The sequence below is a fragment of the Dromaius novaehollandiae genome, chromosome 10, assembly GCF_036370855.1.
Source record: "Dromaius novaehollandiae isolate bDroNov1 chromosome 10, bDroNov1.hap1, whole genome shotgun sequence".
NCBI lineage: Eukaryota > Metazoa > Chordata > Aves > Casuariiformes > Dromaiidae > Dromaius > Dromaius novaehollandiae.
This window is the reverse complement of record NC_088107.1, coordinates 18,133,404-18,159,079: the sequence shown is the minus strand read 5'-3', so window position 1 is coordinate 18,159,079 and position 25,676 is coordinate 18,133,404. Positions and strand designations below refer to the sequence as shown.

At 45.8% G+C, this 25,676-nt stretch overlaps 1 protein-coding gene and 1 long non-coding RNA gene across 9 annotated transcripts in view; one reads left to right on the top strand and one right to left on the bottom strand.

Moving 5' to 3' along the window:
• TJP1 (tight junction protein 1) overlaps window positions 1-25,676 on the bottom strand; it is a 178,420-nt gene that overhangs the window by 86,624 nt on the left and 66,120 nt on the right. The window contains exon 1 of one of the 6 annotated variants that reach the window (XM_064517481.1): window positions 364-609. The exons of the other annotated variants lie outside the window; for them this stretch is intronic. Coding sequence (XP_064373551.1) covers window positions 364-387 — 24 coding nt within the window. The 5' untranslated portion in view covers window positions 388-609. Of the gene's footprint in view, window positions 1-363; window positions 610-25,676 lie in introns of those variants that run through there. 6 annotated transcript variants of the gene reach the window in all.
• LOC112991108 (uncharacterized) lies at window positions 27-25,676 on the top strand. Of its 3 annotated transcripts, none has more exons than XR_010390790.1 (4): window positions 27-122; window positions 18,350-18,508; window positions 22,343-22,422; window positions 22,670-25,676. It is a non-coding gene; the product is annotated as an uncharacterized LOC112991108 (long non-coding RNA). The 3 variants fall into 3 exon arrangements; XR_010390788.1 differs by having other exon boundaries at window positions 18,320-18,508; XR_010390789.1 differs by having other exon boundaries at window positions 18,309-18,508.

The window sequence follows — 25,676 nt, the reverse complement described above, 5'->3', positions numbered from 1 at the left end:
GCCGCACTGGCCGCTCCCGGCCCCCGCCCGCCCGCCCGCCCACCCGCCGCGGGGGCCCGGCCCGGAGCTGCCCCGCGGAGCCGCCCCGCCGCGCGCCCGTCCCGCCGCCGCGCGCCCAACAGGTAGGCGGGGGGGAGGGGGCGGCCGCGGGCAACGGCTGCCGCGGGGCAACGGCCGCGGCCGGGGGCTCCGCGGCGCCGCGCGGGGAGAGCCGCCGCCGAGCGGCCGCGGGCCGGCGGAGCGGAGCGCGGGCCGCAGGGACCGAACAAAGCCGCGGCCGCGAGGCAGAGCGGGCGGCGGGGCCGCCACAAAGGCGCGCGGCGGGGGGAAGGGGGGGCGCTGCCCCCCGCGGCCGCCTCTTACCTTGGCGGCGGCCCTGGCGGACATCTTGTCTGCTCCTTCCCCCGGAGCGGGGCTGCGTGCGCGCGGCGCCGGCGACCGCTGGGACCGGGGCAGCGACGCTGCCGCCGCCTCACGCAGCTGCCCAAATAAACATCCCACGGGGCCGGGGAGGAGGAGGAGGAAGAGGAGGGCAGAGGGAGGAAGGCGGGCCGGCAGGGGGCGGGGACAGGGCGGCGGGAGGCGGCTCAACTTTGGTAAAAGTCCGGTGCGGCGCCGCGGGGGGGGCGGGGGGCCAGGACGGGAGCGGCCGCGGCCGCGGCGCCGCCGCTGCCTCGGCCCCAGCCCGCGCCGTCAGCGGCCGCGGCGGAGCCACCCGGCCGCCGCCGCGCGCCCGCCTGCCCGCGCGGCCACCGCCATGTCGGCCCGCCGGGACGGCCCATCCCGCCCCGCCGCAGGGGAGCGCACCGGCGGGCAGCGCTGCGCCGCCGCCCCGCCCCGCCCCGCCCGGCCCCGCCGCCGCGGCCCGGCCTCGCTCCCCGCTGCCGCCCGCCCGGCGCGGCCTCCCGCGGGGCCGCGGCGCCCGCAGGCCTGGCTCGCCGCCCGCCGGTCCCCCCCCCCCCCCCCCGCGCCGTGGTACGGGCGGGCGGCGCGCGGGGGGCGCGCTGAAAGCGGCGGGTCGCTGCCCCGGCCCTGGCCCGGCCCCGCAGCGGCGAAGGGGTCCGCGCTCGCCCCTTGTCTGCCGGGGCGGGACGGTAGTTTGCATGTTCCTAATGGCGCGTTTAGTGTTGGAGACAAAAAAAAGAAAAAACCAAAAAGAGGCAATAAAGAACAAAAAGAAATCAGCGGGGAGTTTCGGTGTGGTTTCAGGTGATCGCCGCGCAGCCTTAGCGTTTCCTGTATCGCCGCACGTTTCTGCCTGTAGCTTTAAAAAATAAACCTTTTAAAGTATTTTACATGAAGACTTTTTAGTGCCTTTTGAAATAATAACTGTTTATCTAAGGAATAAGAGAAACGTTACAAACATTTTCCGTTTGGAAAAACACTTTTTAAAGCCGTTATCTCATTTTGGGGGATGGGTGTCCGAGTCGCCCAGGATCAGGCCGTCTCTGCAAACCAGGCTTCGGCTGTGGCTCGGGCGCTTCGCTGCCACGCGAGCAGCCGGGCCGCCGCCACCCGAGCGCCCGCTCAACCGTTCTGTGGGACCCAGTCATGAATGGGGTCATCATTACCCAGATGATTTCCGAGAGAATCACCGTTGCTGCGTTCCATGATCTCAGTGAAAAGGTGCCTCTCTTTGTTATTCACATCACTGTGGCTCAATACTTCATTATTTTGCCTAATTTACTCTTTAAACATCACTAAAGCAAAATTTTCATGCCGGCTCTTGCACCTCGGACAGTCAGATAAATCCGCTCACAGGGAAAGGAGAGCAGGTGGGAAACGCTCACAAACCAAAATTGGAGTATTTTTCACCCACTTTGCAAGCATTTTACCGGCATAGACGGTGGTAACAGACATGGTCTCAGGGCCGGAGTTTTGCAGTTGTGCTTACTACGCGCTACCAGCTGCTTTAGCACTCCATGAGCTTCAGAAATACCTACGTACTTAAAAAGAGGCAATAATGCAATGATCCCGATCACTCCTTTACAGAGGAACGCCCTGCCCACGGCTTCTGTGCGAGTTTTACGTTTGTTCTGCTTCGAAAATAAACAAATACATATTCCAGGAAATAGCCGAGGCGAATTCCCAAGGCAGCAGCCCAAAACCGATGGGGAGGGCCAGCTCCTGGGCCAGGGCGAGGGGCGCCCGGCCCCGCGCAGGCCCCGTCCCTCGTCCCTCGCGGCAGCCCGTGCCGGCCCTCTGCCCAGCACGCGCCGCGACCGTCCCGGGGTCCCCCGGGCTCCCGCTCGGACCGCCGGGCCCCCGCGCCATGCAGCACCCGGCCTGCGCGTCCGCTCGCGCCGAGCTCCGCTGCGACCCTCGGCTTGATAACGCTGCTCCCGCTTTCTCTGTTTATTAACTGCCGAAGTGACTTAGCCTTGGATTTTCTTTAAATGTATCTGGACATGGTGCGGGAGGAACGTGATGTTTTATTTTCTGCGTCTGAGTACGCACGAGAGGAAGCAGGAAGGAAAAGGCTGAGATCACAACAGGAAAGAGTGGGAAGATTTCAAGGTGTGGAGGCACACGAGGAAGTACTCAGCAAGGGAAAGGGGGAGAGTGACCTGAGAAAGAGGGTGCGAAAGAATCCTCAAAGCAGGGTAAAATAATCCCTCGTCTGCCCTCCCTCGAACAAGAGCAGCTGCGGGAGGGTGGGCACAGGCTGCAGGCTGGGGAGGAGAAAAGGCTGCGTGGGAAAAAGATTGGAGACATCAGGTAGGGGGATGAGAGAGGAGTGAATGGGATGCAAACGCAGAGGTGGAGAGCGATGTTTAATATGAGGGAGAAGGACTGTGGCAAAAAGAGCAATTATTTAGGTATTGGCCCACAGAGGGTAATGGGAGGATTTGTCTCCTCCTCCCTCTCCTCTTTCTCTCCTCTACTCCTTTTTCCTTCTCTTCTTTCTCTTTTTTCTTTCTTCTTACTTTTCTTCCTTCTTTTTCCTTCCTTCCAATACTAGTTCTGTACTCCATCTCTACTGTTGATATGAATTTGAGGAGCTAGAAATGCCATCTTATTCTATTAGCTTTGGTAAAATGTGTATACTCATCGGTGCCTTAACACAGTATAGTATGGCAAATGTCATGTGCTAGTGTCCCAGATAAACTCAATAGATACAACTTATTTTAACGAATGTTTTTGCTCAGTTTTAAACAAAGCAATAGCAGGAACATGCTCTTGTCATTTCAAATTCTTCTGTCGGGAGGACTTTTTCATGTCTTCATTAATAAACTACTCAAAAGGAAAGATAACTTCACAATATCGAAAACGCCAGCTCAAATGTTGGCCAAATCAAATGCTGGACAAATGAGCAAATCATCCTAAAGATAATTATAATAAATGAAATGAAACCTTGAGTGATATTCCTATTTACCTTCTTTTACAATTTATTAATAGAGTATTACAAAAGTCATTTCTGAAACGAGAAAGGGTTTTTTCTTGAAGAATGTTGGGATCCTAGTGTATTCATGAATTCCTTGAATAAATGCTTTAAGGAAGCAGCAAACATCTTGGTATTTAGTCATATAAGACATATCTATCACTATTTATGCATGTATATGCACTATAGATACAGTTCATTCATTCAGATACAGATATGTAAGGTCCATCTGTTGATGTAACTGAAGGGTCAGAACTTTAGGTCATACTCCTGATAGTGTCCTCTTAGGTTAAAATCCTGTTGAAACAGGATTACTTCCTCACCTTTAGAAAGAAAACTGTCTTAAAGATAACAGTTGAAGAAAAACAAGTGCTTAACTCATCTTTTAAATCACTGATCTTGAGAGTTGTCTAAAAAAGGTACTACTGTATTTTCTTGGTAGGAAAACTAAAAATAAAACTATTATTTAATCAGGAATGTTCAAGCCATAAAACTAAATTGATTCAAAGGACACAGAAGGACAGTCAGATGTGTGAATCCTTATTTCTAACTTAAGGCACGTATATCTATTACATTGAAAGAGCAGGAAGTCCATTCTCTACTTTATGTTGATTTAACTTTTAAAAAAATGTTTTGATCATTTAAAGATGGGGGGAAAAGGAAACTGCAGAACCACAGCCACTACACAGACAACTTCCTGTGGTTTTTGTGGTGTATGTGGCTTGAAAAGAGAACAATTCATGTAAGATCTTTCAGTGATATCAGATGCTCCTGCTGCCATATGAAGTAGTCTGGGGAAAATTAGCTATAAATATGCCTATGTATTACCAATAATGTCAGGCAGTTTAGCTGATATCGTATCTTCTTTATTTGTAATTACCACCTGGTTTCACCATTTCAAGAATGAAGAAAAAAGGGGCAGAAAAAATCAGAACTCACAATGTAAACCACAAAAGAAGAAAGTACGTTTTTCCAAAATGAAAAGGCTTCCTCCTCAAGAAATAAGAAGGTGGTTTAAAGAAATCAATGAGATATTCATGTGCTTAAAATTAGGCAAAATCTCAGTGTCTTGCTGAATCAAGTCCCTAGGGAAAAAGTTAATGTGGTAATGATGTCTAGTAATGATTCTTATCTTCCTCCCACCTCCACACAGTTAAAGCTTTCTACTTATATCTACGTCCCCGTGAAAAGGCTGTGTGCCACTGCTGGTCCCTCTCCTAAAAACCCTGCAGATAATTCCTCAGTATACAGTGAATACAAGCACCACAGAGTCTTCCAATAACTCACTGCCTCTCACATAATAAAACCGTTAGACAAAGACAAAATCCCAAACATCCACAATTTACCTCTCATCGATAGGTCAAAGCATACCCCAAAGGCTGAAGAGGCCCTGAATAGGAAAGGGAATTGTTTTGCCAGTCTGGCAATCTTAAACTCCTGCTGTTCTAAACTCACCATTTCTTGTTCATCTCCTTAAAAGGCATATAAGGTTTAACACAGTGCAAGGTTTTTCTGCTCAGTCAGAGCATCACTTCAGTTCTTAAGCACATGGCAAATATACAAATAGCATTAAGAGTAGGTTGTAGTGGCAAAGCAAGATTATTTTCAGCCTTAAAATATTTAAAGAATTTATTACTGTAGATCTGAAAAGAACTTAGGCTGATCTCTTTAGTTATTATTTTCAGATATTCTTGTAAAAAGAAATTCTTGTCTCCTCGTTTCTGGCCAGGTTTTAGCAAATCTCTGTCCATATTATTATGTCAAGGGACAAAGTCTGGAACCAGTGTTGAAGAAAATATTACCATGAAGTTTTAATCTTGGTTCATGACAACAGAGCTAATTTATTACAGAAAGGTTATATAAAACTGTTCTACTTCCCATCTGCGATAGACACTTTGTGAATGGGACTGTGTATTTTAAATGCACTGCAGCTGATAAAAGCTGATTTTATGAAATGCTTCACTGTAAGTAGCCAGCGGATGTCAAAATGTCAGATATACTTATTCTGTATTGTTCTACTTTCTCTAGCTTTATTTGGTACAGAAGGGACAGCAAAAATAATGAAAGACAGCTGCGAAAGACAGCAGGCAGAAATTCGCCACTGATGTGGTTTCATTCAGATCCACAGAGCTACACCAGAGACAAGTACCACACATGCTCCACTGGTCTAGCATTCTTGTTTTTCATATTTTCCTTGCAGAGCACACATTAACATGACTAGCAGTTCATTCTTAAAAATTCCTGCCCAGACAAAAAGCAACGTCTACCAAAGATGTTTTTGAAAAGTGGAAGTGAAGAACGAATACACACCAATATAAAGATCTTTCTTACTTATAAACTACAAATATTTTGGAAAGGCAGCCCAGAAATATCTTAATAAAACAGACTGATTTACATAACTTGCTGGCAACCAGCTCTGTGGTCAAAAGCAGGACTTTTCCAGGCACTCTTGCACCCTACACAAAGTGACAAAGCTATTCTCTGACAACCAAACAGAAATCCCCACGTGTGTGTCTGTTTTGCAAAGGTGCGGTTTTCCGACCCGGATTGTTTTGAAACGTGAGATCGCGTCTCCAGTTTTTCAAACATACACATCCCTGTTGCAACGAGTACCACAGGAAATTATTGTGACGGAGTTTTGTCAATGAGAAGGATATGCATATTGAACATGAAAATGTATACTGAAAACTGTTATATTCAACACGAAAATATATATTGATAATTGTTACAGTGCTAGCAAAGAAGGCTAGAGATAATGCCTCAAAGCTTGAGCTCGTTTGTTTCTTAATTCTTCATTTAAGAAATACTTTATTGCATAATTGCAGAAACGTAGAAACCCAGACACTATAATCCATTTTTATTGCCACTCAGCTTCTGATCTTTAACCTCTCAAGACTTCTCGCTTTCTAGCCTCTAACTTTTTTTATTGCAACTCATACAAGACTCCCTCTAATCTTTTAGAACTCACATGCACAACTCCGCCGAGTCAAGGGACTAGCTGTACCTAAAAGCAGGGCCACGAGATTACACCCGGTAATTCCCAAGTAATCTTTACCTTACTTGGTAGCTCTGTCCTAGTAGCACCTGGTTTACAGGAGTTACTTCCATAAGGTTTAGAAGAGGTAAATAAGGTGATTAAGCTACTGATGGTCAGGCCCATAGGGCTGTGAACCCTTTTCACCTCAGTGTTTGCCTTTGTTTCTAATTCCCAACATTAAAAACAGTTAAAAGAAAAACACTTTAAAAAGATCACTGGTTGTGTCAGTGGAAGAAACTCGAGTTATCTTATTAGTACCCCTGCAGTTTTCTGAACAATACATTATTGGATGATTGCACAGTGGTGTCACAACTGGTCTGCGAGGCTTTTGCTGGGGCTCCCTTGCAAAACCATTATGGTTAAAAATATGTTAAGCCTAACACATGAATATGTCAAATGCTGTTTTGCTATAAAATATTACAGCAGAGCATAGTTTAACAAATTTTAACTCTGTGACTCCATAATCCACCCTACACCATAAGAAACAGGTCTTACTTAAGGCAGATTTATTGAGCATCACATACTTGCCACGTCAGAGTGAAGAGTGCTCTTCAGTCACGGTCAGTGTGGCAGCTAGAGACACCCTGCTATCTCTGGCATTACGCACTTTTACTTCAGCAGCGCCTGCAATCGACAGCGGAATCTAGCTGCCAGGGAGAGGATGTGGTTTGGGCATGCCCGGGTGGGATACTGCATCTGCAACTGTTACAGTGTGGTTAATACTAACCTTTTAAATTACATAAATATAACTCATTACAAGTTTTTAAAAGTAGTTTAAAAGTTTTCATTTATGTAACAGTTTCAAGATGGCAATATACAAAAGAGGACAGAAGAATAGAAACTGTTTAGTATGGAAGGACATTGTGTTATTTCCTGGCCTGTTGTTGTCAGGAAGGAAAAAGCACGTCACACACTGGCTTTCGGGCTTTGGTATGCCGCAGCATCAGGAATCGGTGGCTGATACACACACGCCAGCGAGAGGGAAACCCACTTTCTTGCCTGGCCACTCATTTCTGCTCTTGCACCCACGTTCACCACCTTAACGGCTGCATCAATGTAACCGTGTTTTGGGATCACTGCAATGACCTCAGTTAAAGAAAATTATCCTCGTAGCACAGAGGCAGGAGTATGTGGCCAGTGGTGGGGCCTTTTTAAGCTGACTTTGCTGGCAAAGACGACATACCATGTAACTACACTTACCTATCGTACCTACACTTCAAGCGTGTAGTAGCAGAGTTCTTCAGTTGCAGATTCCTAAAGTTACGGAAAAAAGGAACCCTGTACTTTAGAGGACCTGAGGTAAGATTCCTTGCTTCGGTCAAGTGGTCCTGCAAGGTATCCAGTCATGCATGTGCAAGAAATCTTTAGATGCACACTCGCTGAGTTTGAAGATTGATATAATATTGGCTGTACATAAATTCAGTGAAACCAGTTGTCACCAGCTCAGCCAAAAGCCTTCAGAAAACATGTATGCTTTTTAAACTTGGTCCTACTAACTGCAATCTGTAATGTATTTTCAGAGAGACATTTTTTATTAGAAATAACTGAATAATATTTTAGTTCAAGATTTAAAAAATCAAATTTTGATGACATAGTAATACCGGATGATGTTTAGTGCAGTAAGCAAGAGGTTCAAAAAGAAGAACCTCTTCCGAAGAAGTGAAGCATTAGAAAGAATGAAAAATGTTACGTGATTTCCTTTATAGTCTTCACACTGCTTGTACTGATACAGAGCCCAAACTTAATTTATTTCTCCCAGTCAGAGTTCTTCTAATGAGATGTTAGATTCAGTCTAGCTCTCTAAGCATTTATACTACAAACAAGTCTGTAAACTGATTTTGATTTGCCAAATCAGAAGTTCTTCAGAAAAACTCACAGGGAGCGTCTGTCTCCAGGTAAGGGCTCGATTCTGATCTTGGCTGAGCGTTGCTGGTTAAAACTGGTTGTGTAAAACTGGTTGTGTATTTCCTTACTCAGAAAACACATTTTTGGAGGTAAAAATATATAACTAAGTGTGCATTTTACTGAACATCTGACTTTAAATCTGAACAATAAGCAGTCGGAAACCGCACTGGTTCTGTTGCACTACCAGAGAAACCTTCCTCGTTGTGCAGGACCACATACCACAACAGTTATTTAATACCTATTTTAGAGCGATGCCAAGAGGCTCTAATCAGAACTATGCTTTAATCTAGCTAAACATATACAGAAAGTACAGAAAGATTCAAAGCAAAAATATTTACAGTTTAAAGCTAACTGTTCACAATCTCTGTGCTTGAACTGGGCAAGGGCGGACACTGTATTTACCACACTTGGATGAGTGTTTCTCACATCTCACATTTCTAGGTTATTAGGTAGCATAGGCTTCACACAAAAATACACATTATATCAATTTCTTTAGCTACACCTTTTCTTTACACATCTGTCAGTTCAATCCAGTGTTCAAGCCGAAAAACTGTAACTGCCACATCTTTTTTTAAATGTGTGAGCTTTTAATACTTGTGAAAGGTGCTAAAGCAAGAGCCCAGAGAATGAAATGCTGCTTGTCTGCAGAGCAGGTAAAGCAAGGACAAGCAATAGCAGAAGCTCCCCCCCAAAGCCTGGCTGGCGTGGCCTGACGTCGCCCCGGACCCTTTCCAGTCCCGCGGTCCCTTTGCCTTCTGCACGTGCCTGAAAGCTTGTTCGTCATCTCCAATGCCACGTATTGGTCTAATAAAAGATATGGCCTCTCCCTACAAACCTTACTCCCTAACTAGCAGGTTCTTCTGAAAGCCCTTCCTAAATCAAGAGAGGACAATACTGCCGGGGTCAGGATTTTTGGGAGTCAAATAAACTGTTACTTCTTGCGTTCAGTATCTTAAGATGAGTAAATGCTATAAGTGATGACAAGATGCTTGATATCTTAGTGATTTGCACAACTTCTTGTGATAACTAACAAGCGTTTTGTAGAAGGTCTTCCACAGATACTATATTTAAACTTATTTTCCCATACTTTTCAAAAGCTGCTCATTAAAAGGGGCAGCCCTTGAAACAGACTGCCATTTTCTTGTCCCCTTGAAGGCCTAATTAATAATTGTTGAGGTTGAAATAAATCCCTGTGCTATACGAGTATACACTGTACTGTGTGTCATCCTGGCGTTTCTCAGAACATCAGATACATGTGCTGGTGCTTTTTAGGCATGGGCTGCTGGACAAGTGGATTTCATACTATTTCTAAATCTTCTCATATCAGGAATTTAGATATTCTATTTTGATTACTGGGCATCTCTTCATTTTCTTAAGAATTTATGCCAAGATAATGCAAAAAACAAAGCAAACCTAGCCCCTAAACAACCTCAGAAAGCATCCACTAACATTTTACAGAAGAAAACACCACGATGTTTCCATGTGCTCACCTTCCCACGTGGACTAATTTTTCTTTCCACTCTGCTTCTCCCCGCTTCCGTACCTGCACCAGGGCCCTGAGCGCACTAACAGGCCTTGACGGCGCCGACAAACTGATTACGAAGAGAGTTAGTTGTGTCTTGTTAAAAGCCCTGTAACCTGGAAGCAGCACGTGGGGTGCGCAGAGACTGGCGGGGAGGAGGGCCGGGGGAGGCAGGCAGGAGCAGCCTGCTCCCCAGCGCGCCGGAGGACGCGGCCCGCGACGCCTCCGTCCCCGCTCCCAGCCCGCGGCGCGGCTGCACGGCGCGCAGGTACCCCTCGCTTACGCCTGGCACGGAAGTGAACGACGGGGTGACCGCCCAGTGTTTAGATCCTTTCGGAAAATCGGTGGAACGGTCTCTGCCTACATAAACGGGTTCAACAAGGATGACAAATCACCCGTGGTACTTGTTATATCTGTAAAGGCATGTGGTAATATAGCAGTTGTTGCCCGCAGTATACCAAAACCAACAAGCAGATCCTGAGCTTTGCAAAATCTTTGTTCGGCTATGTGCAGGGTCAGCTGTAGCCGTGCACGGTCACGAACGGCCCGGAGCCAAGGGCGTGAGCCGCGGTGCCTCCCTCCCGCAGAGCAAGCCCCGTCCTGCACAGCCGCCCCGGGAGAGGCGCAGAGCGACGAGACGAACGCGGGGCAGCAGCCGACGGTGCCACAGCACACGTCAGCGGTCCCAGCAACGCACGATTTCATACTGCGACCTGAGCTGAACGGGAGCAGGTGAACGCTGGTATTTGACTTAAGCTTTTAAAATGAAAATGTCATTAGGTATCGCTTAATTTAAAAATTAGTATTTTGTTTTGAAGTGATCAGACTACACTGTGTTATCGGAAGGTATCTCCATCGTAGGCTGCCTCATGCCACTGCAGACGTAACGGCAGTGGTCTCACGGCTAAGCTGACTGAGGTCTCTCAAATGCATTACACACACTGCACCATACGCAGTATCTCAGGTAAACTGCTTTTCATTTTTTCTTGAAACAATTTTTTCTGCCTTCCTGCCTTTATAATCCTGGCAAGACAAATACAGAGCTTACATGTCCCCCTCCAACTCTCCACCCAAAATCTGTCACGTGTCAACAGTGACGACGGGCCGCTCTCCATCAAGACACTACTGCATGGCAGGCAGAGGAAGAGGAGGAGCTGCCTCAAAGAGCGAGGAGCGCCTGGATACAACACGCTTTGCCAGAGTTCTTATTATGCAAGAGACAGTATGAGAAACAATATTCTACTGCATCAGCATCTTCTCTGTTTTTAAAGACACGTTTCTTGGGTTTGAGACTGAAATTAATTCAGCCAGCGTATGCACTCCATTATTAAAAGGCCCTTGGAATAATAAGGAAACAGAGGCGCTTTTAAGAGTCATGCATGTGAAGTTGTTTGGGAGCAAGTTCTTCACTCGCTGCGTGCAGCCGGCTGTGAGCCGCAGCCCCTCGGACAAGCCGGCCCGCTGCGCGGCCCAGGGGGTCGCCTGGGAGGTCACCCGCACTTCTGCGCCCACGGGAGAAACGGGGGCCCTAATCCCCGCCAACAGGCTCGGCCAAAACCCGCCCGGGAGAGCTGGCTGCGGCACCGCTGGATCAGCACGCCGGCCCGCGCCCCGTCCGGGCTGCACCGCTCGCCCCCAGCGCCGCCGCCGGGGCCCCGCGGGAGCCCCGCTCTCTCTATCCCCAGTATTTTTAGAAATGACCCTGTTGCTGCACTGTATTACAAAAGAAACAAATGTACCATTATATAACATTAATACAATTATACTGCAGTCTCTGCCTCAGACGGACAAAAGCAGCTACTAAGGTTCAGGCGCTCTAAGGGGCGAAAGGCACCAGGCAGCTGGCACCGAGCGCACGCCTTGCACAAAAACGGGGGTACAACAGACCATTCCAACTGAGGAGGTCCCCTTACTCCATCAAAAAGCTATGCATGTATAAATTTCGAATGATTTGCAGCAGGAAAACAAATCGCTCGGCCACCAGCTGAGATCTCAACTCCTTCTGCGCCGCTGACTATCCCTGAGCAGTTCCCGCAAAGGAGAGCTCTGCTCCTGACCGCACAGCAAGGCGTGGAAGGGGCAAGACAAACACTGTAGTGACCTCCGCAAGCGATCCGCTCGGCGCTGCGGAAACCGCCCTCTGCCCTTTCTCCTCTCTGGGGAAGGCAGTGCTGATTACGGAAACATATTTAATAGTAGGATGCCCCAGAAACTGTCCGTTTTTTTCTATTTTTAACATTTATTTTAATATTTAAACAAATATTTTATTTAATTTGTGATACTATCTTTCCATTTCCATTCTTTGCTATGTGGAAGAAATATTTAATAGACATGCTTTGATGTAAGCACAGATTCACAGACAGATTATTTTCCTCTGAACAAACTTGTTTCTGTACATCTCAGTGCAAGGCAAACATACCTGGCGCAGTCCCGCCTGTGGCAGCAGCTGTGGTTAAGTCATACCTGCTGCTATTGTCAGGGACGTTTACGACGCTCCGCCGTGCAACGAAAGGGCAAACAACTGCGACTACACCCAGTGGAGTAGCAGCAGGATACAGATGTTAAGTTCTGGACTGTGCTGGCCTCACATTCCCTTCAGCTGTGTCGGTGGCCTCAAAGCTGCTCATTTTTCATTTCTCCGTTCTAGTTTTTCAGGTTCCTGAACACAGAGAGCACTTACTAGCCTCTTCAGTTTGGCTGCTCTATGTATTTGAAGAAAAAAGCAAGTGTAAAATACACTGCTTTACAAAACGCCCTTTGCAAGGGTTCTTCTGGGTGTTTTCCGAAGAGGATATTCACCGTCCACAGAAAACCCCGTGGCCTGACCTCTGCACGGGGCGAGGTGGCAGCCGCTCCCCGGCGAGGAGGACGGCCGCGGCGTGAGGCAGGATGGGCCGGCGTTGAGGCCCGGCTCCCACAGGCACGCTTCGCGCCCGGCGGCTGATCGCTTCAGCCCTCTGCACGCCAGGAAGCCATCCACGGGCGGCTACGCGATCAACTTCCTGCCTTTAATAAGCTTTTTACGTGCCGTAGAAATCAAATAGTGATACACAAATATATAATACTGTTGTAAAATAGTAATGTAAAAGGGCAGAGTTAAGCTAACTATGGCTAATCATTCTTAAAACCTCAGGCAACTCGCACAATCAATTGTTAATATTTTCATTTTTTCTCTCTTGATTATCTTAAGGTTCTTGTTACTTCTCAATCCCCTCCATAAGACTGCAGAAAAAAATACCTTTGTATAGCTTGCTGTTTACTGGTAAAGTACGAGAATTTGACAAATTGTTCCTACACAGAAAAGACTAACATATTACCTCTTTCTGCTGTAGTATAAAGTTTTTGCATATACAGTACAAACAGCCTGGGCCCTTTTGAAAGCTACATCACAGTGCAAAGTACAAACTGATTTTTTAATTTATTCATTTAATGGACTCAATTTCTCCTTCAGCATTACAGTTGTGCAGTCTCCATCCTTGGAAGCTTTCAAGGCGAGACGGGCCAAAGCCCCGAACAACCTGCGCCGGCCTCACAGCCGGCCCTGCTCTGGGCGGGAGGTCGGGCCCTACTGAGCTCCCTTCCAACCTGTACTATCACACAGCCCTAAGCTTGCTCTTTCAAAAATTCTTCTTCCTAGTGAAAATTAGGATTTCTCAGGGCTTTCATTTCTGTATTAGCATGTTTTTCCAAGAGAACATCACTTTATGTTCTGCACATTTTTAACTTCACTAACTAGCTTTCCAAAATATTTTCCATCTCCACTGGAGCTCACTTTTTCAAACTGCTGCAATAATAGCAGTGAACCTTATTATGTCCTTTTTTTCCCCTTCTACTGTCTGACAGGAGACATTACTGCCATTTGGAAAACTGTATGCTTTTAGATTTTCTCCTTATTCCTTTGTCCACGAGATACTATAACAGCTCTAAAAGCAGGACAGCTCTGCACTCACCTGTGTGAGAATCTTCTCCTGTCTTTAAGATAATTAACATAAAACCAAAATAATTTACATACAAAACATAGTAAAATGACTGCTGGAGTCAGGAACCAAAAAAGAGAAGCCAGAAAATGAACAGCTAGGACATATTCTCTTTTACTTTCAACCTATCTATACTTAGATTTTCAGCTAATTGTCGCCAGTATCTTATACCCTTTTAAGCACTATGCAATATCCAAGTGTAAACACTTTTAGTATTTTTGCTTTTATAGATTTATAGATTTAGATCTGTAATGCTAGAGCAAAATATCTTTTTTTTCCTTGCAAATATATGCTGGTATAAATGGCTCCAGTGAGTAATTTTCCTTAAGGGCCACTACATAAGTCTGGCATATTTTCTGACTATCCACATTACTGAAGGTTGCTTACAGCTCTAAGCAAAACAGTGAGAGTGCTGCCATCCTCATGATCAAGCAGCCAAGGAGACAACTGTTCTGATAGCTACAGAAAAAAGAAGCCTCTGTTTGCGGAGACCCTCGTACTCTTCTCCGTTTCTTTCCAAAGCCTGTCCGCATGTAGAGCTCGGGGTGGGTCTCGATACGGCAGTGACACAGCCCACACGTGATCAGTGAGTCAACGCTGCATGATTATCCTGTGATAAAACCACTTCTGCCTCCTTTGCTGTGGCTGCTCAGCAATGGGACCTTTCAAAATAAGTTCGCGCCACCGTGCTCCGCTACCTGTTCCTCCCTCTAGCACGTGCCTCGGAGATTTGAGCAGCAAGGATGGTGGCACTGAGCCCTATGGAAGGCAATAAACCATGGTGTCAAACTTAATAATTTCTATGATTATCTGTTCATCCAGGATAGTCAGCACCATCTTCCAGTTCTGACAAGCCAAGGGAAGCAGCGCTGGTAAGCCATTTCGCCATCACGAGAAGGGCTGTAAACAACCCGCTGCTATCTCAGAGATACGACGACTACAGAATACGGGAGAATCAACGGAAGGGGTGCTAAAGGGAGGGCTGGAAGGGGGAAGCGGTTCCTTAGGGTCTGGAGTGTATCCGAGGCTACTGTCTTCTAAGAAAACTTAACCCACGGATCAAACTGAATCCAGTACAGTAATAAAGTGACAGATAATTTACAACAAAAATATGGACATAGGACAGTTTTCTTGAAAAAAAACCCAAACAACCAAAATAAAAACGTAAACAGCCTCCAAACCTCAGACCCACACAGTGCTATGAAATAGTGGGCAGCAGAAAGGACTGACTTGCAGATCGGCATTCCAGCCCTGCCCGCCAATTCCAGCAGCCGGGACGCCCCTGACAAGTCTCTTTTGTTCTTGTAAGATATCCATGGCTCTCTGCCACATCCCCCAAGATTTCTGTGCCTTAGATAAAAACTTATCAGCCAGAGAGAGTTTTCCTCAAGTGTTTAACGGAACACTTCTGCTGCCTTTCGTTTGGTACCGAGAGAGGTTTTCTCGTGCGTATGGTGGATGGGTATAGATTATAACCTCAGCAATGCAATGGTGCGAGATGCCTGTTTCATAAGCGCGTATTTCAGCCTTTTTTCAGATGTTCGTAAAATGGTGGTGTCCTTAAAAGAACAACCCCATCACATAGAGGACTAAAGGAAAACTCTAATTTAACTAAAGAGCCCTACAGCTACCTCAGTTCAGACTTGTTCCCAAGATAAAATTGCTGGGAGCCAACTACTGCCGCTTCCTTCTTTGCTTTCTGTTGCTGGCAAGACTGAATCTATTTTGGTGGGTTTTTTTTTTTTTTTTTTTTTTTTTGCTCACATGCCACTTATAGTATGCTGTGAAATGCAGACAAAATGCAAAGAGAAATCACAAGCTGTCTTGAGAGACAATTGACATCAGTTTCCAGTGCCTAGAAATGCTTCTGTGATGCTCTGAACTCAGGTAACACAGGGAAGATAACATAGCAGATTAGCATTTTTGTGGTTTAGTTACACAGAAATGTCAGCTGTCAGATGAACAGCTGCCTTACATTAAATAGTACATTCTAGCATCTTTACACTTGGACTGCTGTAGACAGTGGCTCTTAATCAGTAGTTTGGGGTTACAGTATTTCTTGGCTATGCTACTGACTTTGTATCAGCCAAGTCACTTAATTTGCTCAGTCTGGTCATCTATAAAGTCAAAATAAAACAAATATGCAGCTTTGTAAACCACTTCAGGATCTCATGATGGATCTGTTATATAAATGCTAATTATCACGGTAAACATTTCTTTGCTACATTCACAATCCTGCATCTCCAAACAGAATTTGAAACATGTCTTGCTAATACTCCATTGACATCCTTTACTTTGCGACTTCGATTTTAAACACAGCTGTCCCCACCTGCTCAATCTACCTTTTCACGCGTTCGTTGTGCCGTTTCCCCGCTCCCCAGACAGGGATCGCCGTCTCCTTTGTGCCGCTTCGGCAGCCTGGGACTCGCTTTCCGACTGCCTGTAACCTGCTGGATCACCTCCTAATTTTAAGTGAGACCGATACACTTCTCTGTTCACCTGATCTAAAGATTAGCATCTTGACCACATTTATCTTCTCCACTGTAACAAACTCATATGCTAGAATGAATTTTGCAAGATACTAGTTTGTACATATTCCAAATCCAGCTTTTCGTTCGCCGGCTCTGTCATTTTTCTTTTGTCTTGCTAAGAAACTTCCTGCACTTACTTTGTTCGAGTTTGTTTCTCTTTCTTTCTGTTTCGTTCTGTAAATAATTTTGAGCAACAACAAAAATGTTATCTAAGGATGCAGGTACACTTACAAAATGTCGCAAAAACATACTTTTGGCAATAATCCCAGAGCCAAACAAAGATACTTTGGGAAGGCCTCAATATAAAAATAACGCCTATTCTAAACCAGGGCTCCCTGTGCTTTCTCCCAAGAGCCGATTCTGTCACTTTTTTCATAGCGACTAGCACCGAGCCCCCAGTAAGATGCTCATCGGAGTGGGGCAGAGCCTCGGAGCTGAAGGCCGTGCCCGGTCTGCAGGCCCGTCCTCACGGCCCCCCGGGAGAACCTCCCCGCTGCTGGCAGCAGCCCGCTTCCCAGCGTGGGCAGCGTGGCAACAACGGCAATTTTCTGAAAGGAAAACATGATCAGGATGCTGTCCGACATACTTTTGCCTGTCTTTTAAAGCAACTAATAGCTGGAGATAAAGGAAAGACGCAGCCGCTGGTTCTTCCTGCACTGGAACAACAAGGGGAGCGGAACAGGGGTTCGGCAGAAAGCCCAGGGAGCTCCGTGAACCGAGCGCAGCAGCACGGTTCACCCCTCTGCTGCTCCTGCAGGTGCTGCAGTCTTAGCAAAACCTCAGCTGTTGCCCAGGCCGCTGGAACCTCCACTCCATGACTACGCTATTACTGTCCTAAAAATAATGCTAATATTTTAAATTTTCCTACATCTAAACAGTTCCTATAAAATACCAAATCGGGTACTGTACGAATACTTTCTGACGTATACTGGGAACGCTACCGAAACCTATGTCTGTCATCAGCCTGAATCATTTTATAGCCCTCTCTTTGCAGAAACACGAAGCTGCAGTCAAATAGTGCTGTTCTGCAGGCTGAGTTCGCTGCCATGTGGACTGGAAGGATGCCACATAGGGTATTACAGTGCTTCCAGATTTCCACTCTGCAGATGGTCATGGCATTTTCCAGATGACTCCTACTGTAATACCAGAACCACATAAGTCATTTATAAGTAATTGATATGTCACAGCACCTTATAGCGCACTGTGTAGTGTTCAAAGCTGAACAGACAAAACAGAAGAAACATTAGCATGTTTCCTTGTCGGTTTTATATACAAAGCATATATCCATTCACAAAAAGTAGAAAAGTAGAACGAATACTGACATGTCAGCTAGCATACGAAAATACCAGAACTTCCATTAAATATGATCATCTAAAATATGACAGAATTATAAAGGAGATGCCCAAGGAAAGTAACTCAAAAGGTTGTTTGCAGTGTGACAAAGACATTGAAAATACTGTTACCGTTGATCTGAATTCACTTGTATAATTGGCAATTACTTTGTTATTGGAGAAAGAAGGTGTCTAATTGCTGAGAATGACCCTTCTGTCTTTGTTTTCCATTCTCTTTCTCCTTACATTGGGCTAAATACTTACACACTTTATTTTTGTCTTTTCTTATAATTATTACAAAATATAACGAAGTAACTTTCAATTCAGAAAATTAATAATGGCAACATGGATTATGCAGACACACAGGTAATAATAGACCCAAGAAAAGTTAAATGGTTTTACATGTTACGAGAATACAGGATGAAAAATGATATCCCTCTAGTTTTTAGCTTCTAATTATTCAATGTTTTATGCAGAATTCTCAGCAATAACAAAAAATAACCAAAAAGTGACCACTGGTATCACAGTTAAGCACTTATGACACATGAATATCTATTTTCTCTAAAAATTTTATGTTTGCTTCTAAACAAATTTCATTTCAATGCAAAACTTCAAAATTTAAGTTCTTCTTTAGACTCCTGACAATGAAATTCGGATGCTGAAGTTCCAGGTGTCGGTGTCCTGGGCAGACAAAGCAAACAACGCGCAGCACACTCGGCGCGCTCCAGGTACAGCTCCTGCTGCACCCCAGCTCCAGCTAGAAACCAGCAATATTGTACCTCCACCGCTGCAGAGAGCGATGAAAGCCTTCTTCTGAGAGACGGTAAGTGCTTTAGAGCACACATAAACCCACAAAACACCTAGAACACAGAAACTGAATGAGTGTCTGGCGTCATTAAGACACTAAATTATAACCAAATTACAGTTTAAATCCAAATGGGCAAGATGTTCCCTTTAATGAGTCCGACACAACGAGTGACACCAAGGCACTGTGGCTTGGTGCAAGCATAGCAGCCAGACATCAGCAGGTTTGATCTTGTTTGGGAAAGGTGCTGGCGTCTACGTGCCAAGCAGGTCACGGCTGGCCAGGGCCGTGGCTCGGCGGCCGCGGAGGGCAGCTGTGCAGCGGGACGCTGTCCCCGATGAGGCAGGCACCCGCGAGGACGCCGTCTAACAGCTGCAAGGTCTTTGCTCCAACACCGCTCTCTTTGCACGAAGCTTCTATCCAAGCATCCGCAATTTTTTACAAACATAAAAGCGCTGCTCTCTAACTGAGCGCAGATCACTACAAAGGGATAGCTTTCCTGTCCTGTACATGAGGGATAAACTAAAGAGAGTTGCTCTCCTGTTAATCTGGTGATGCAGATATTTCCTGCAGAGCCCTGGGCATACACAAATAGATTCATAGCTACAGCAGAGGTTTAGTGTCAACATATCAATGGTGGGGGAAGTGGATTCAAGTGGCCTTTTCTGCTCCTAGAGTTTAGTTCTCAGCATCATCTAGAGAAGGATTAAATTGACTAGACTGGAAAGGACCTTACCAGCATTTCACGGCTGGGATTCAGCAGAGCATAGACTCAAGCACACAGACCCATGCTGGGGCCACTCCTCCTCCTCCTCTTCCTCCCCCTCCTCCTCCTCACCGCAGCGATCGCAGTCTGCGCTGGAGCCCGCTGCTGAAGGTGGCTCTGCTGGTTTGGTGTCAACAGGCCAGGTGGGGAATCCCTAGGGAACTAGTCAAGCTTGTTCTGAGGCTGCAGTTGCTGCCAAAGCACCCTGAATTAACCACTACAATCAACTACAGCAACTGGATTATGCTGTTGAATACTGCAACAGATTCCTCCCCCCCCCCCCGCCTTTTTTCTTTAAATCTGCCCATCAATGAGCAGATTCAGAATGAACTTCTGAAGGTAATTAAAGGCAGATCTAGTAGCTCAGGTAGGTGGGCACCTCTTTTTCAAGAAAATTTGACATGAGTTTAAATCTTCCTTATGATGGAGACAGGTTTGTAAAGAAACATGAAGAAGAGGGAAACATTCCTTTTTGATTATGTGGACTCCCACACACTATGTCATGAAGTATTTGTGTGGGAACTTATTTACGAAACTGGAACTACTGTCATTGCACTGCACCAAGGAAGAAAAAAAAATAAATTAACATGCTGTAAGTCAAATGTCACAGCAGAATTTAATATGCTGGAATTCTTGGACAGTGCTCCTTTGCTTTCAGCTCAAGCAGTGTACATTGCTTTTTATAGCAAGGAATTTTAATTATTACTAATTTCTGGCAATCCCCATAGTCTGCTGGCATTTTCTAACCGACAGAGCTTAAAACCTGAAGAGAAACAGAAGGTGGTAGAAAATGGAAAAATGCCTAATTCAAGTACCCAACATCTATTTATCCATGACTTATTAACATAGTCATGTGTGACCAAGAGTTCAAGACAGAAAGATTATTCCCATTTTCTCCCAAAATATGCCATTATTAATCACCTGACTTCTCCTAACAGCAAAAGTAGGTCAAACAGAAGCAGGGGAAGTGAGTAGATCATACAAAGGATGGCAATGTTGTACATGGATTCAGGAAAGACTAGCAAAATGGTTTGCTTAGAGAACAGAAAAAAACCTGGAACACTGCATATTCTACCAAGTTACTGTACGAGGGGTCCGTGACGCTTAAGTGTAGATTAGTCTTAGCAGACTTATGGGAAAACAAGCTCCTGCCCTGCACCGCTTTCAGTATGGAAGCATGTTAACACTGCCAGGTTTCCACCTGCTCCACTTCACACTCTTTCCTTTTTTATTTTTCTGTCGATACTGTATCTTGCAGGGTGTGTACAGCCTCAGGTCCTGGGTCTCGGGCTGCGTTCCTCTCAGCGGCTCCTCACCTCCCCATGCCGACGTTTCCCCATGGCTGCCTTGCAGCCACAAACCGGCCACCTCAGGTCCGGGCAACCCACTGGCGGCCCCACGCCTTCACGCGCTCTGAGCCACCGCTGGTCCTAGCCCCTTCCCCGAGACGCTGAACACCCTCAGCATCGTCCTGCCAAGTCTTCAGCCTTTTCCGCAGGCTGCTCCATGCTGCTTCCGCAGGACTTCCTAACCTCAGACCACTGACCTTTCTCTGCCACACTGAGGGCTTGACCCAGGTTTGCAGCTGCTGCAAACACACTAGCTAGGGCACACACACTTTGATGAATACCTGCAAGCAGTACTCCAGACACTATAATTTTGACTATGGCAGCAAGGAAATTATTGTAACACCATCTAGGCCAGCTTGTTCCCTGCGCATATATGGCCCCGCATTGCAGCGGAGAAGTGTTCTGAACAGCTGGAGCAACATGACCCCAAGGCTCCACGCTTTCGCCTGAAGAGCTGCTTGCTCTGAGCGCTGAACCTGCAGCCTCCCCAGGATGCTCTTCAGCATGAGCTTTTTTCTACTGGGGGACCAGAAGGAGGATCTTGGAAAAGTTCCTGTGATGCAACACTAATGGCAGTTTTTCTCTCCAAAGTAAACCCAGAGCAATAAATTGTTCCTCTGAACATTCAGGAAAATTCTTCTGAAGATCCGCTCAGCAGTGGATTGACGGCAAGCCCTACCCTCCCACTCCCCGCTCCAAACCCCACCTTGAAAACCAAAGAAAAAGAGAGTGCTAGTGTTAGAAATTATTTAGAGCTTCCTGTTATATTTGTTATTGCTGATGGGAAGTTTTAGTACAAAGAGAAAGCAATTTCCTGCTAGATGGCTAAATTTGCAGCTGGAAGGAATCCTGCCCTCCCCACACTGGGCAGTCTGTGAACCGCGGCAATCCACTATCGTCTCCAAGAAAGGGATTTCCACGGCAGCCTTCTCCCCTTCACAGAGGACCCGCTGAACCTCCTCTGGTTCCCCTTTCATGTCTCGCACAATTTCCCCAAGAGGGAAAACATTTACATGAGACAAATGCCAAAAGCTTCACAAGTATAACCTTACCTATTCCTTCAGGATTTGTTATATGATATATGAGTAATGAAGCATTACACAATTTATAAAACTACGGTGTTTGCAGATTTCCATCTTGTAAGTTTTATATAAAAGTGATACTGTGATTTTTCATGCAAGCTTCCTCAGTTATTAACATATATAAACACTCAACAGTCAAAAGCTGTCAGATATCAGTGCTGTCCTTGTTAATCCTGCTCCCTGGGGAGATGTCTTCAGGTTCTGTAGGCTGCCGTATTAAGCTCCCCTTCGGCACACTGAATTTATCCAGAGGTTTGTTGATGACAAAATTCAGACCAGATCATTGCTGTCCTTCTGTGGCCACTGGGAGAGACTGGAGCTCCTTCCCTCTGAAGAGATCACTTTGCAGTTACTAGTCAAACAAGTACTCTTAACAACAATATTTTTCTAGGCCTTTCCCTACTTTCCCAAGTTTTGTAAGCTTTAAGTTTGAAAGTTAGTTACACAACAGGAATTTTGGCTGACTGACTGGGTTATATGGTTAGGGAAACATCAGTCTTGCACTTCTTTATCTCCTCCATTTATTTTACTGGGCCATCACCACATTACTAAAAATCTCCTTTGCAAAGGCGAAAGAATATGCCTCACGGATGCAGAACAACACCTCCTTTATTTTGGGACAGTAAAATTGTCTCTTCTGTGCTCTTCACCCTAGAAACAACCACGAAACCCAAGATGGTAACATGTGCTCTGTTATGAATCATCTTGCCCTTCTTCAACCTCACTATGCCACGGGTATGTAGAATTCTATGTCTATTCAAAGTTATTCAGTTTTAATAATAAAGAAAACTTGCCCAAGTATTCTCAGCTGTAAAATTTCTATTTGTCACCTACTTCTAGACAGACAAACTCACAAATGGGAGAGACTGCAGATAAGAAATGATAAACCTTGCAAACAATGAGATACAGAAATAACGTAGCAGAAATTTATTGTTGCCATTCTCCCTCATCCTAAAGAACGGGCCATTCTTTTTCTTTGCAGACACTTCAAGATCTGAAGGGCCACACATTCTGCCCAGGAGTTTGAGCACAACCGCTTTGCAGCAGAGAAGAAAACAAAGTGAGCTATCAGTAACATTTATGGAAGAAATGCAAAAGTGGGGCACCAGATTCAAAGAATTACTAGAGGTCCTGGGGACAGGAGGTGAGAGACTTGGACATGGGGGAGCTCTTGAAACAACGCACGCGTTCCCCAGACTGAACACAGGATTTCTGTCGCCAACACGCTACCAGCATTGAGCCTCCACGAGCCCCCGTGGGCGCCCAGGACTGCACCAGCATCCGCACGGGCGCTGGTCCTTGTCCTTGTGCAGGGCCAAACTGTTGGGCAAGGTCCCTCGCGGGAGTCTCGCGGCCAGGCCAGGCCCTGCGGTGCCTTTCAGCAGCGGAGGTGTACGTGCGGCCGGGCCCCCTCCGCCCCCGAGGCGCCGCGCTGGCCCCTGCCCGCCATGCCGTTAGCTCCAGCTATTCACGGCCCCGCATTGTTCGCAGCTCCCTGGGAGATGGAGAATTCGAGCAACTGCAGAATGCACGTAATCTCCCATCAATCCCTACAAAACACTGAGCCAAACATGCAAGAAGGGGCAGAAGGGAAAGAAAAATGAAAGAAGCATTTAAGATGCCTGATTAAAAAAAAAAAAAAGTCTGTCAGGTTGCATTTTTGATTATATTTCAGTTTTAATTCCTTGCTGGCAGTAGCTAGTCTCATTTCATTGTCTTTAATTTCTCCTCAGATCTATCTGCAAGTTTAATATAGTTCTTTGTGCATGCTCAGGACTTGTTCACTTAATTGAATGAAACTAGAAGCCACAATTATGCCAAAAGGTTTTATTAATATATTAAAGAATAATCAGCAATCTCTCCCCAACCTTACCTCAGTTAGATTGCACAAAGATTTGGCTGATGTTTTATTTAAGCACAGACATAATACACTATCCAATGCAGTTCTTAAAATTAGACATGAGAAATTCTATAAAGCATAGGGTCTCCACACGCAAGAACTTAAAAGAATAAAGAAAGCAGGCAGTTAAAAACCTGTGACACCAGTAACATCAGTACAATGTACCCCAAGTAACTCACCATCCACAAGGCAGTGCATGCGCTTCCAGGGCCCCTGGTGAGTCTAGGTCACAGACACAAGCATTCGGACAACATAACATCCCTTGCAACCTGTGATCCTGTGCCAGTATTACACACTGGCTGCTCTGCAGTTGGTAAACCAGCCAAGAACTCTACTGGGACAAGAGTCCATCTAACTGATGGACTCTCTTCTAGGTATGTTGCGATTATGCTCCATGGAGTAATTCCAGACACTGGCGCAATACTCGCAACATTGCTTCTGAACTATTTTGAAGGCAGAGCTCTCTTTCCTTCAACCTTCTAAACATGGACTTTCCTCTGCATTTAGCTGCTCACTAATTACTGGCTCCATGTTGTCTGGAGGTTGGCTTCGTAAGCCCTGGCAGGAAAAGTGTGGCATGATGCTCCTCCTGTCAGTTCTGGCTTTCCTCGCTTCATTTTCTCCCTTGAATCTGCATGTTCCTCATTGTTTTCCCAGCTCCCTTCCATCCCTTCTTAGACAGGATGGCCACCTTCTTCTTGTACTGTGCCCCCCTCCTCCGAGCTTCTCTACCCAGCCACCTCCGACTACTGGTAGCGCCCAGCCTGCCCTGTGGCATTACGGTCTTCTCCGCGATCACCTGGGCAGAACAAAGCACATTTCAGTAACAAACTGAACCCCCAGGACGAGCAGCAGCGTGGGGAAGGCTCACGCTGTTTTAGGGAAGGCAGTTTGCAACTCAGGGACAGGAAGCTCAGTTCACACGTATCTAAACAACTTGTGCCTGGACCAGGGTACGTGCCAGTGGTGGCCAGCTCAGGCTGCTCTGAACGTGTGAGAGCGCAGTCCCTGCAGACTAAATCCCTGCTTTCGATGGAGCAAAACAGCAGAGACCTTCCAGCACGAGCGGTTGGCAATACACTACACAAACCCCTCCACCACACTTTCCCTAACAGGCTCCCAATTGCACTGGAGGCTCCAATTTTCAATTCCTTTCACTAGAGCTAATTCCCGTGATTAAAAAGGGAAAACCAGGGGTCCTTGGCTCCAGCTCAGCTTCCCATCCATACCAACGTTCAAAAAGAGTTGCAGAACGATGTTCAGACACAGCCTAACAAAAATTTTTCTAATATAGATTTGCCAAACTGTGGAAAAGTCGCTGAACTGTGTGTGAATGTTATTCAAACATCGGTCGTACTCTATCAGGCTTAATGAACAGCTCACAGAGTCTAGAAATCGTTCCTGCTACGGGCTTGAAATTAAACACTGCCATCAGTCACCTGTTCCAGGCAGAGCATCTCCCCACTCACACATACACTCACTCCACTTCTCAGAGGAGGCTTCTGGAGAGGTTTTTCTTTTAATATCTGATGCCATTTCTAACACAGTTTGCAACTACGATGACCAATTTTTTATTACACCATACTTCAAAGACAATTGGCTGGGCGGGATATACCTTTTTTGTGTGTGTACAAGCCTGGCAACAACCTATATTTGAAAGCAGTAAAACTTTACTCTTCTGCTGAAGTACTTCCAACCTGTCCTCTGCCTGCCAAAATATAACCCTTGAATGCAGACTCCATATGACTTGCCCCTCAACTATAGATCCTGTCAACTTGCATTATCCATGGTAACAGTATTATTGAAGAAATATCCTCTAGCAAAAAGCTTACACAGCTTTTTTAGCTTGAGCAGAATAAATGCCAGATATCAACAGTACCACAAACATATCTTAATTCTGATAAACAACTCAAAGTAGAATTTGGTGTTTATAATTTCTAAAACCTACTGATAATTTTGAACGCATCTATAGTGTTCCCTTACATTCATATAAAAGATCATATTTTTAATACTAAAAAAATCTTGTCATGTTTAGTAGCAGCAAGTTGTAGGAAGAAAATTAATGGAAATAAAATAAAGGCAAACAGTA